Below are 12,520 nucleotides of genomic sequence, written 5' to 3'. Positions count from 1 at the left end.
GTTCGAGCATTAAATAATTGCTATATATATTACACTTTTACATATATTATTTGTTTCAGATAGTTTGTCTCTCTACTCAATCCATTATCACAAACACTACATGTGAAAACCTGGGTATTGTTTTGCAGTGAACCTATATTTAATCATTTCCCTTGCTTTCTTCCCTTGGAAAGCAAGCAGTAAAATACTCTCACCGTTGAGGTCCGGGAGAAGAAAGGTCCTCCCACTGGGTATGCGGCAGGCGGGTTGGATGATGATAGACAACGATGGTTCATTCCCTCTTTCACTCACTTTAGCCTAACAAAAAGCAGGAGGAGAATAAATTGGCCAATCCGTTTCTAAACGGGATTCCGTTTTGGCCGGGTTGTTACTTTTGCTTGCGTGCAATGTTCTTGTTCTATAATTGAATCCAATCCAATCGCCTTCAATGCTCAATTCATTTCATGCATTTTGCCCAATTAATCAAGGAGCAGTGCCTTTTGCCCAGCTAATTAAGAAGGAGCAGGGAAGAGTAACCCGAAAGAATAGAAGGGGAAGGAGGCATCGGCAGCGTTGTTCCTCCTCCTCTCCTCTCCTGCATTTCTCAAACTCAAACACCTCTCCTCTCACAATCATGGAAGGCGGGGTCGTCTTTGAATCTGTGCAAAACCCACTGGATCGCCTGAACACTGAAAATATGGACCATGGGTGAGTTTCCTGTCTTCTCATATTCGATATGCATATCATTTGCATTTGTTGTTGCTGTTTTTGAGGGGTTGGTTGTTGTTTCGGCACAGTTGCGCCCATTACAGGAGACGATGTCGGATTCGGGCCCCTTGTTGCAATGAGATCTATGATTGTAGGCACTGTCACAATGAAGCCATGGTATGTATGTATGGACCTGATTAGACTTAGATTTCAAATCTGACTGTTTTCTGTATTTTGTGTTTGTCAATCTTCTGTGCCTGTTCGAGTCCTCTTAGTGGAATCTGACGTGGGTATAGTTCGCAATTGATAGTTGGGAGGAGCAAATGACGGACTGTGGTATGGTGAATTAATTTTCGTTTGATTCCACCATGGTCTCATCTGGGTCGTTTCTAGTCTTAAATTTCCCAATTGCCCTTGATCGGGAGTTTTTGACAAATAAATTGCAGATCTATCTGTTTGCAGCTCATTTACTTTTTGAAGCATAAATTCAAGACCAGACTAGATGCCAGTCTTGTTTAGGGTTAAAATCTGGTTATTAGTTTAGTACCTTGTGCTGGCTGGGTCGGGTTTGAAATTGTATAAATAGGATTCAAGTCTTATGTCAGGGATTGTTGAAGTTGTTTTTATTTCAATCGGTTTTGTGTATCGACGGTGCTGTTGCCCAACATAGTTTATTCCTTCAATTTTCAATGATTGATGTTTTAAGCTTTTGGTTATATTGACTCAATTCCTCTTGAGTTTTTGATGACTATATGGATGATTAATTTTTGAAAGTCACCCATGAGTTTTATGTCTGAAATGGTTGGAGTTGTTATTGTTTTGGGCTATGGTCCATTACATATTTACTGTGTCCTTGCTCAATATTGTTTATGGCTTTTGCCTTTAAAGATCCATGTTTAAAACTCTAAATTCTATTGAACTGGTTGCCTAAAATGGTTTATTCTTTCTGCTTTTTAAGATTGATGTCTCTGGATGTATCGACCTGGTTGCCCTTGTGTTTTTTGATTATTGATACAAAGAGTTAATTTTTTGATTACTACATGTCTTGATTGATTCAACTTGGTTCTTGGATGCGCAGAGCCATTTAAAGGACCCCTTGCTGCGCCATGAGCTCCCAAGATACAAAGTTGAACGGGTATATAAATTATTTATTTATTTTTCTTCTGGCTAACTATCAACCGAATAAGTTTATTGGATTTCGAGTCGCCGAAAGAGTTCTAATAGCAACTTAATGTTTTTCATTTTGTTACTTTCTGGTACTGTCGAAATTATAGGCCGATTGGGATTGGCCTAGTGGCAAACCACAATAAAACTATTCTTCATTGCAGTATGCTTACACTTTTATTTTTGCATTTATAACTGAGATTTTTTTTCATTTTTAGCTGTCTAAAGGTCAGGGCTCAAACCTTCCACGAGTTGTTTATTTCAATTGTCACGTAGTCATATTAGGTGTATATTCATGGCATAATAGGTGTATACTTCCTCAACTATTGGGGAGGCAGATCCCTTGAATACCTTCACCACTTACAATTCGTACATTTTTCTGTGTGGGCAGGTTATTTGTTCTCTCTGTGACACTGAGCAAAATGTGAGTGAATGGCTTCCCATTTATAAGCAGTCAGATATTTGAGTGGACATTATTATTTAGGTTCTCCGATTGTTTTGAATAACCTGTTGACTGTTTCTTCAGGTCAAGCAAGTTTGCGAAAACTGTGGTGTTAAAATGGGGGATTATTTCTGTTCAACGTGCAAGTTCTTTGATGATGATGTAAGTTCTGTATTTGCCCATGCATTTTGATCTCATTTGGTACCAGAGAAAAGAATTGAACAAGATATCAAGTTAGGTTTTGCTAATTCATCTGACAGGGATGGAACCTAGCAGAACTCCAAAGTAATTTCTTTTTGTGTGTCTAACATTAATTTTCTTCATCACAGATCTCAAAGCAACAATATCATTGTGATGATTGTGGCATATGCAGGTTAGGACAGGTGTCTTGTCTCAAGTTTTCTGTGTTTGTATTTAAGACACGTGTACATTATGTATGCCTTTGAGTCTCTATTTTCGTATGCGTAATGCCCTTATTGTTGAGTCTGGAAATATGATGTGGTTGCTTACTATGCTTTTTGCTATATTGTTTGTCCAGGATAGGAGGCCGGGATAATTTTTTCCATTGCCAGAAATGTGGTATGTTTCCTAAATATTCATTTCTTTGGATTGATTCTTTTTTAGTCCACATTTATCTCGCAAGGGTTAGGATTCTGAAGCCCTCTTAGACATCCCTTACTTCTGTAAATATCAATTTTCAAGTAACTATGTATTGGTCTCAGATTTTTGTGGGGGCTTCCTGTTCTCGACAATCATCTTAATTTTTGACATGGGTGTAGTTTTTTTTAGGAGTTTCAAGAAAATTGAGATTAGAGTAAATAGAACATTTCACAATAAAAGGGTTTTTGTTGCTACTGACTTGTTTCCATTGTTTCTGGGGTATCACGTAATCTAAAATTTCTTCTTGTCTGATAATTTATTTTGGTATATAATGTGTATCTTCTGCCTGGCCCTTAATAGAATTTAGTGCAAAAAGGACACACCTAAACATGAGTTGCAGCATTGGAACTTGACAGGTTGGAGTACGCTGCTCTTTGTTGACGTTTTATGGATTCTTTAATTTAATTCCAACCCACCTACTTTATGGGGACCTGTAATCCTTGTCGGTAGATCCAACATTTGACAACAGTCCATTTTAACCTTCATATTTATGGAAGATTTTCTGGATGTAAACTGTGTTTGTGATTTTAAAACATTCCTATTATTTCTACTCCATTTCAGTTCTTGACTCACATAATATATGTTCATTACTATTTCATTGCACAGAGAGGTGCTCTCCAGCCTAGAATGGCAGCAATGTTGTATTGTCAACATAAACATTTTGACTTGGTTAAAAATAAAATAAAAATTAAGAGGTGGAAATCTCTTGATAATTAAAATTATAAAAATAAAAAAATTAAATTATTAATTATAATTTTAACTATAAAATTATAAAGTTAAATTAAACTATAAAATTATTGTAGTTTACAAGCCCATGGTATTGCATAGACCATGGTATTTGTTATGATAAAGCCTTTTTAAAGGGTTGAGAAAATCCATTATGGAATGCAAGACTACCAGTTTAGATCCATCTTAACTCCAGACTTGATCCCTCTCAGTGCTTAGTAGATCTAGATTTAAGATGGATCTAGGCTGATTTTAAGATCTAGATTTAAGATGGATCTAGGCTGATTCTAGGTAAAATCAGATAAAAATGTATAAGTTTGAAAAACATAAAAAATTATACTATAAAAAAATAAAAAAATTAAAACATTCTATATTGACTAAAATATTATATTGATTATTGTGACTAAAATATATCAATGACCTCCATTGAGTGGAGACTCGGTTTATTGGATTCAAAAAGTACCGATGTTCCACAGTGGGATGGGAGTACCGTGGTTGGTTCAGGGACATCCTAGGTTCTCTTTGAGATATAGTGGTTGGCTCAAAGACATCCCATGTTCTCTCTGGTATCTAGTGGTTGGCTACTCAGTGACATCCCAGGTTCTCTATGAGATATAATGGTTGGCTTAGGGATGTCCTTGAGTCATTCCCTATACAAAGTGTGTTGGAAATAATACTGAGAGGGGGGGGTGAATCAGTATTAATAAATCTTCTTTATTTGTCCTTTGAATTATTTTTGCATGTCAGTACCATAAAATAATGAGCATGAACAAAAGAAAACAGATAGTCACACCAAAGAACACAAGATGTAAGGTGGAAACCCAATGTGGGTGAAAACCACCTGCTGCAATATGTCTCTATCTTCTTTCAAATTAGAAACTCCTTTTACAATTGTTTTGTACTGGTGCAGTCCTTTACCAGTACGCAGGCTGCAACCTGTAGAGAGCTACAACTCTCTCTCTCGTTTTCCAGTCTCTCCTGGAAGGGAGCTACAACCCCCTACTTCTTTTCTTACAAGGACCACTTTTCATAAATTTTCAAACTGGATCCATAAGCATCAAATGATCATCAAGTATAAGAGAATCACCCAGTCAACTGTAGTAACCAGATCAACAATAATAGGACCAAACCCAGAACACAACAATGATAAACAAAGATTTTAAGAGAAGTAAGCACTCTGCTCAACTGTTCGCCTGCTTACGTAAGCACCTTGCTCAACTGCTTGCCTGCTTACAGTACTCACCCTGCTCAACTGCTTGCCTGCTTACAGTACGCACCCTGCTCAACTGCTCGCCTGCTTACGTACGCACCCTGCTCAACTGCTAGCCTGCGTACCTCGCTCTGAGTCCATTGAACTGCCTGCGGACCTCCGCACTTGCAACCCTTCTGTGCCTGCGTACCGGCGCACCTGAACCGCTTCGTTCTTGCGTATGTACGCACTTTTCTTTCACTGTACCTGCGTACCTTCGGGCATAGATGATTTCAAGACTTCAGAAATAACCCAGACAGTCAGATCTATAGATCTGAACATGCGCCGAAGAGATCTCAATCCATCAGTAGATTCGCCTTATTTAGATCTAGACATACTCCCAAGAGAGATCATAATATGTCAGATCTAGCCCTCATAAGATATTCAACCCAAAACATACTCAAGCCAAATGATCTCCTTTGCTTTATATAGGAAAGCTCTTCCTTAAATCATGGATCAATACCACGAGCTGACACCATAATAACGCAATACCGTCGGCTAAATACCAAGAGTAAAACATAAGAAAACCCCACATGTGAATTTCTTTGCCTTGAAATGTGTGCACTGGGGGTACGCACCTCCTGAACGGGATAACTGCGGGTATGTACGCACTTTATGTAACACTGACCTGCGTGTACGCACCTTATGCAAGGTGTACCTGCGTACCCCTTATTTTCTTCAATATTTGATAGCTGATCATCAATCTCTGCTGCTGACTTGAAGTACTGTGATCTATCACCTGAATGAGTTGCCATCAAGGACAACACTTTAGCCATAATGCCAACAAAGTGAACATCCTTTGCCCTAGGGGACATTGGGACATCCTTTAACTTCAGTTGTGGATAACTAGGTGTCATAGGGAGTAGGATCAATTTTAAAAGAGTAAATAAATGGTGGTTTTTATTTTGCTTTATTCTCTTTATGGGAGAGTTGTTTTCCTTCCCTTGAATCGATTGCTCGATATGCAAATCGGCCTCTCTAACGTCAAGCTGTTTCTATTGGGTAATTAGGCACAAACTATGTTCCACCAAGACTTTGGAATGAGGGGATGTGGGGGCAGTAGATGCACAAGGGAAACGTGTGGGAGTACTTTCAAATTTTAGGGAAATTAGGGGATGGGGAGACGTAGGGGAGTGTGTATATATATATATTCAAATTCTTATTCAATAATAAAAGCATAAATATATTGATCCATGCATAATTCAATAATTGAATTAAATAATGAAATACACTTATCGATATCTATCATTCATACTGACACATACATCATTCATACTGCTCATTCATCCATACACCACAAGATTTAATAATGAAATACATTGATCTGAGGGGACACGTTCCCGTGGAACACTAGGCACAAATTGTATTTTTCCTATACAAAATTACAACCATGTAATGTAACTACGAATTCAGTCTCCTGTAACACATGTCAGTTCGCTGAAATGTGAAATAAGACCCTTTAAATACAGAACCAAGTCTCTGCCACACAAAATCAAATTCCTGCAATTGAAAATCAGACTTCTCTGTAGTTTGAATTTTGACATCAGACTTCTCTGTAGTTTGAATTTTGAAATCAGATCCCTGTATCTTCAAAGTAGTGCAAAAACAGATTCAGAATCTCAAATTACACCTCTTTATTCCAAAATCAGCCTCCGCAATGGAAAATTAGATCTCTGTAGTGTTGTATTTGTTTGTTAGGAATCATGATTCAGTAATAATAAGATTACTATTTCTTTATATTATGAGGAGGAGTCCCCTATGTCCCGTAACCGGCTATTCATTGCAATTTGGGTAATAGTCAGCCCTGAAGCATGTTCCCCATCTGCCCATCCCCAAACCCTTGGAAAAACATATGAAATGACTAAGGTGAATAGTATTGAGTGCAGTGTATTAGATGATATGTTTTATTAATATTTTGTGGTTTTCATTATTTTGTTTTTAAGGAGCAGTGTTGCAAACATCCTGATTTTATCGCAAAAAATCACAAAATCGCGATATTTTTGTTCTAGCCGATATTTGCCATTTTTCCTCATGTTTGATGGTATCTTAATTTTGCCGATGTTTGTCAATTTTAATTTTTTACTGATATTTTCTCATTTTTTAAGATATTTTGGTTTTCCAAACTCTTGCCAATTTTATCCCGATGCTAATGTTTCCAACATTACTGAGGAGTAAGGTTTTTTTAGGATTTTTGATTTTACAAACCCTTGCCGATTTTATCCCGATGCTGATGTTTGCAACCTTGCTAAGGAGTAAGGCGCTTATGTCCCGTACCCTTCTATCCCCTGAAATTTGGGAAGTCCTGCCAGTCACCTGAAAACTTGTTCCCAGTCGGAAGGGACTAATCTGAACAACAGTAATGTGTGCAGTGTATAAAATAATATGTCATGCAACTCTTTTTTACCGAGCATTCACTCAAAACAAAAGCATAGAAGAGTGTAATAAAATCCTTGAACAACTGGCTTGCGTTTTCTTTGTCTGCATAGCAACAACTATCTTCAATGACAACCAGCTTCTATTTGCAGGCTTCAGAGAGCCTTAGAAAGTAAGTTACAAAACCTTAGCAAAACATGGGAAGGGACTAATCTGAACAACAGTAGTGTGTGCCGTGCATCAAATAATATGTCATGGTGTGTGCAGTGTATAAAATAATATGCCATGCAACTTTGTTTTACTGAGCATTCACTCATAACAAAAGCATAGAAGAGTGTAATAAAATCCTTGAACAACTAGCTTGCGTTTTCTTTGTCTGCATAGCAACAACTATCTTCAATGACAACCAGCTTCTATTTGCAAGCTTTCAGAGGGCCTTAGAAAGTAAGTTACACTCTTCATAATAGAAAATCAAAAAGGATGAGTTTTGCCTAAAATAAGTGAATATATAGGTAAATGATACAACTTTAGTCTTAAGTTTGTGGTCCTACAGAACTAGATGGGATCTTGGATAAGCTCATCAATCTATGTATATTTACGTTGCATCCGTGATGTTTGGTTTTAACAGTTTATGCATAGCTATTCATTGGCCTAGAAGAATAGCTCTCAAGGCAAATTTAATACTTCAATACTGGTTGAATGGCCAAGCGCTACACTACCTTTTCGGAAAAATTAACTATTGTTGAAGGAAGCTATTTTTCAAATGTAAACATTACATACCTATGATCCCATTGTAGTTGCAGTGCCCATAATTAAAATTGATGATGGGGTAAAACCAAAATAGCAAGTGAGCTGTAGACTATGGACAGAAAGTTTAATAGTTTGCTGTGGGAGTATGTACACCCTATTCAATCTATCAAAAACTCTTTACACATAATATTGATGTATTGGGATTCTAATTCTTGTCTTTTATTACCTAACTGGCCCCAGAAAAAGTAGTTTTTCGAAAAATTATTAAATGTGGACCTGTAGACTATGGACAGAAAGTTTAATAGTTTGCTGTGGGAGTATGTACACTCTATTCAATCTATCAAAAACTCTTTACACATAATATTGATGTATTGGGATTCTAATTTCTTGTCTTTGTAGACTATGGACAGAAAGTTTAAAAGTTTGCTGTGGGAGTATGTACACTATTCAATCTATCAAAAACTCTTTACACATAATATTGATGTATTGGGATTCTAATTTCTTGTCTTTTATTACCTAACTGGCCCCAGAAAAAGTAGTTTTTCGAAAAATTATTAAATGTGGACCTGTTATTCAATAATTTTAGAAAAATGTAACCCATAATTTATGGTTGAAATGGGCAACGACAAACATATAGCTATCATATTCGAACCTTGACTATTAGTTTCATTTGGATTACAAACTGAATGCTGTATATGCTTCTGGATGGCACTCGTGAATAAAACCCTTCTAAGTTATATGTGAGCATTGAATTAGTACAGAGGTTCACAAATACATTGGACATTGTGATGGTTCTAATTGTGATTTCTTGAAATACCTACACATTTTGAGGGCTTTTGCAGGTTGTTGCTATACGGTTAGTTTGCAGAAGGGCCACCCCTGCGTAGAGAACTCAATGCGCCACAACTGTCCAGTTTGTTTTGAGGTTTGTCATTATACCTATGATTCTTAGGTGTTATCATTCCACAGATACATATTGGAATTTATCATTTGAATTTAGAGTTGCATTTAAATTTTATAAGATATGCTAGTCTCTTCTTATTTTCCTGTTTTTACTGACTATAATCTTTAGTCCCATTAACCTTTCTTTGGTCATGAGTGGAAATTAATATAATTACATTTCATTTGTTTGCTAAAACGTTTTGCTGGGTGTCGTAACTCCCATGTATTTTTGTTTTTATATATCGTAGTATAATTTTGATTACGGTGAACTCCCATTGACCTTTCTATGTTCATGAGTGGGTATTAATATAATTTTATTTCATTCATTTGCTAAATTTTTTATGGGTATTGTTTTTTGTTTGCAGTATCTTTTTGATTCTTTAAAGGCAATAACTGTTCTGCGTTGTGGTCATACAATGCACGGGGAATGTTTAACAGAAATGAAAAATCACTCTCAGTAAGTGCATGTTACATTTTATATATATATATATATATATATTCTTTTTTCCATTTTATTTTATATTAATACTGCCAACATTACCATATGGTACTTGGAAAAATATTTCTGATTCTTCTGAGATTTGATGACCTGCAGATATTCATGTCCAATGTGCTCCAAGTCAGTCTGTGATATGTCCATAATCTGGGAACAACTAGATCAAGAGGTATGATATAATTTACTTTGCTTTATGTTGCCTTCGAAGTCTGATATCTTTCAACTACTTTTTAACAAATTCCTTATCTCTCAGATTGCAGCAACACCTATGCCTTATGACTATCAAAATAAGATGGTATGATTGGTTCTTCATTGATTGCATTTATAAATATTTGAAAGCAATAGGTATTGTGTACATACTATATAGTCTCCTTGCACAGATATGTTTTTTTGCTTCAGCTCACTCATACACATTAAACTATTAATGTGCTTTTGTCCTGAATGCAGGTCTGGATCCTATGCAATGATTGTGACATGTTCTCTGAGGTCCAGTTCCATATTGTTGCACAGAAGTGTTTAAACTGCAAATCTTACAATACTCGCCAAACAAGGGGACCAGGCCAATAGTGGTACAGTCGTAGGAATCATGGAGTATTTGTATTTATAATGTCAAGTTCGTATCCTCAGTCACGGCTCTGTCATATGCTCAGTAATCTAGCAGTGATTAGAACAGGATTCAATTGTAGATTCCCTCCATTGATGGGTTATTCATTGGTTAGTGTATTGCTAGGTCTTGGTTCTGTTTTTCAATCTATGCACATTAGAGCTCAGGGTGCTTTTTCTGCAGACCTGTAAGGTGTAATTTACCTTAAGATGTGGTCAATTCTTAATATTCTTTTTGAGCTGCAGAACAGTCCATTTATGTGATTGTACTTTCAAGACCAAAGTAAACTGTTCTATTTAGATGCCCATTACAAGAACCCTGTTGATTTCTTTCAGATTTCTGTCCTCATTTTCTCTTCTTGTAGCATGAACTGCAGGTTAATTGAAAATGTAAATGTCTTGGTCCTGTAGTATGAATTGGGGGTTAATGCAAAATGTAATATGGACTCTTTTGATTCAAGGGAAATTTGATGTTTTGCAAGTCCTCAGAAAAATTGCATCTGCACTTGCCAGCTTAGAATTCACCCGATGTTTCATATATGTTTTGCTTATTTTCTTGATCTCAGTATGTCTTATTTTGTTTGCAACACAATACAGTGTGATAATTGTCTGCAAAAGGTCATACAGGTTTTTCTTACACACGGCTAAAATGAGAATTTTCTTTTGGAATCAAGCCATAAATAATTTTTTACCCAAAACAACAGCGCAAGTACATTGGAGGCATAGAAGGTGTGCTTAAAAGTGAAATTATTACTGGGTTTTTGTATGCTATAGGCTTGAACTGCAGTTTTTGTATGCTATAGGCTTGAACTGCAGGTTAATGCAAAATGTAATGGTATCCCTGTTGACTCTAAAAATTGATGTTATCCAAGTCAATGGAAAAATTGTGTCTGTCTGCACCTGCAAGCATAGAACTTCACCTGATGTTTCATTTATGTTTTTGCTTATTTTCTTGATATTAGTATGTCTTAATTTGTTCGCAATAAGTGAACCATAATTTTTTGCAAAGACCATGCAAGTTTTTCTTACACTAGTTTAATATGATATTTTTGTTTTGAAGCAAGCCATTCTTTAGAGTAATGGTATACTTAAATTGGAAGTATTACTGGCCTTTTGTTTTATGTTTGAATTCAACATGAAGGAAACTTCTAGTGAAGGTAAGTGATTCCCATACCTGAGCCATCACGAGTAAGAGCTGCTTTTTTTCAGTAAGAAAAAAAGCAGTATTTGTATTAATGTAAGAATATTTACATACTGAAAAAGTGAAATGCTTTGACAGCAAAAAGATTTAAAAAGGCTGTGTAGAAACACAGCACACTGAGATGATAATACATTGCACTGAGATGATAATACATTGCAAGGCAAGTCGTAATATGTATAATAAAGATATATATGGGCATGAGAACTTCTCCAAGATACCAAGATACCAAGAAAACTTCCAGGCCCATATAGATAGAAACAAAACTGACCAGCTGAACATTCAGAATCTACATATCTTCGGGGACTCAAAAATTATTATTGAGCATGTCAAAAGGAAATTAGTCATAAAGATCCCTATGTTATTAGGGTGGATGAACAGGATAGATGCATTGTGTAACAGGAAAAAGGATTACAGCATCAACCATGTGGACAGAATCCAGAACCAGAAAGCTGATACTTTATCAAAGATGGGACTAACGAGCCAGCTTGGTATATGGAAAATGGAGATACAAATGGGACCAGTCTCATATCAGATAGAAAACTTCTCCTTGCCGGGTACTTGATTCATACTGTTTTTTGGTATCTTTCAGGTATTTTTCTTTTTGCTAAATGCTTTCTACCTATTCACGAAAGGTATGATCTCGTGACTATCTTTTTGTTTTATCTCAACTGGGAGTAAGAGCTTTACGAACATGATGATACATGTCAAAAATTTGGATTAGCTCTGGATCGGACTGTTAGCTAATGGGTCGATTGATATGTATTTTCGACGAAGCAAAAGGTGGATGCACCTAGGGAATGGTAAGCTAATGTCTCAAATTTAATAAAAGAAAAAAATTCATCATAGTTTTGGCATTATAAAGTTCCCTTCGGTATGTTCACAAAAATTTCTATTTTCACATTTAGAAAAAATATGGTCGAGTGTAACCTGGCCCTCCACAGTTTTCCAGATGTGGCATGGGTTTGTATTTTTGCATGGTTATTAACATGTGATGTCTACTTGTCGACTTCTGGAAGTTGGTCCAGGTGCTTCCACTACATTCATTTCCTTTAAAATTGTCGTTCCTTCTTTATTTTTGCTGCGTTTTTATGAGGTTTTCTGTTGGGAAATTTTGATTTGCCTTTTAGCCTTATAGTGTGATTGAGTCTCTTTCCTTGTTGTATGTCTCAAGTCTCCATGCTGGCTGAATTTCTTCTCCTTTTGATCTTTTGAAAATTGGGAATGAAG

The 12,520-nt window shown here is 36.3% G+C and overlaps 1 protein-coding gene across 1 annotated transcript; it reads left to right on the top strand.

Annotated features, from left to right (window-relative positions):
* The first annotated feature begins 427 nt into the window (after positions 1 to 427).
* LOC149151428 (E3 ubiquitin-protein ligase MIEL1-like) lies at positions 428 to 10,616 on the top strand. Its single transcript, XM_089441260.1, has 12 exons — positions 428 to 687; positions 777 to 864; positions 1,766 to 1,822; positions 2,243 to 2,275; positions 2,378 to 2,455; positions 2,623 to 2,666; positions 2,832 to 2,872; positions 8,894 to 8,976; positions 9,359 to 9,450; positions 9,589 to 9,658; positions 9,743 to 9,784; positions 9,937 to 10,616. The coding sequence occupies exons 1-12, from the start codon at positions 428 to 430 to the stop codon at positions 10,054 to 10,056; spliced, it is 1,008 nt and encodes a 335-aa protein (XP_089297386.1). The 3' UTR covers positions 10,057 to 10,616.
* The last annotated feature ends 1,904 nt before the right edge of the window (positions 10,617 to 12,520 follow it).

This window comes from Pinus tabuliformis, chromosome 9, assembly GCF_031772625.1.
Source record: "Pinus tabuliformis cultivar Carrire ecotype Pingquan chromosome 9, CPIR1, whole genome shotgun sequence".
NCBI classification, from domain to species: Eukaryota; Viridiplantae; Streptophyta; class Pinopsida; order Pinales; family Pinaceae; genus Pinus; species Pinus tabuliformis.
This window is presented reverse-complemented; position numbering and strand designations above follow the sequence as displayed.

Coding starts and splice junctions, on each gene's coding strand:
- LOC149151428 (XM_089441260.1), top strand. CDS start 428: ATGCTCAATTCATTTCATGCATTTTGCCCAATTAATCAAGGAGCAGTG. Junction 2,667..2,831: donor GATGATTGTGGCATATGCAG/GTTAGGACAGGT, acceptor TTGTTTGTCCAG/GATAGGAGGCCGGGATAATT. Junction 9,451..9,588: donor GAAATGAAAAATCACTCTCA/GTAAGTGCATGT, acceptor GATGACCTGCAG/ATATTCATGTCCAATGTGCT.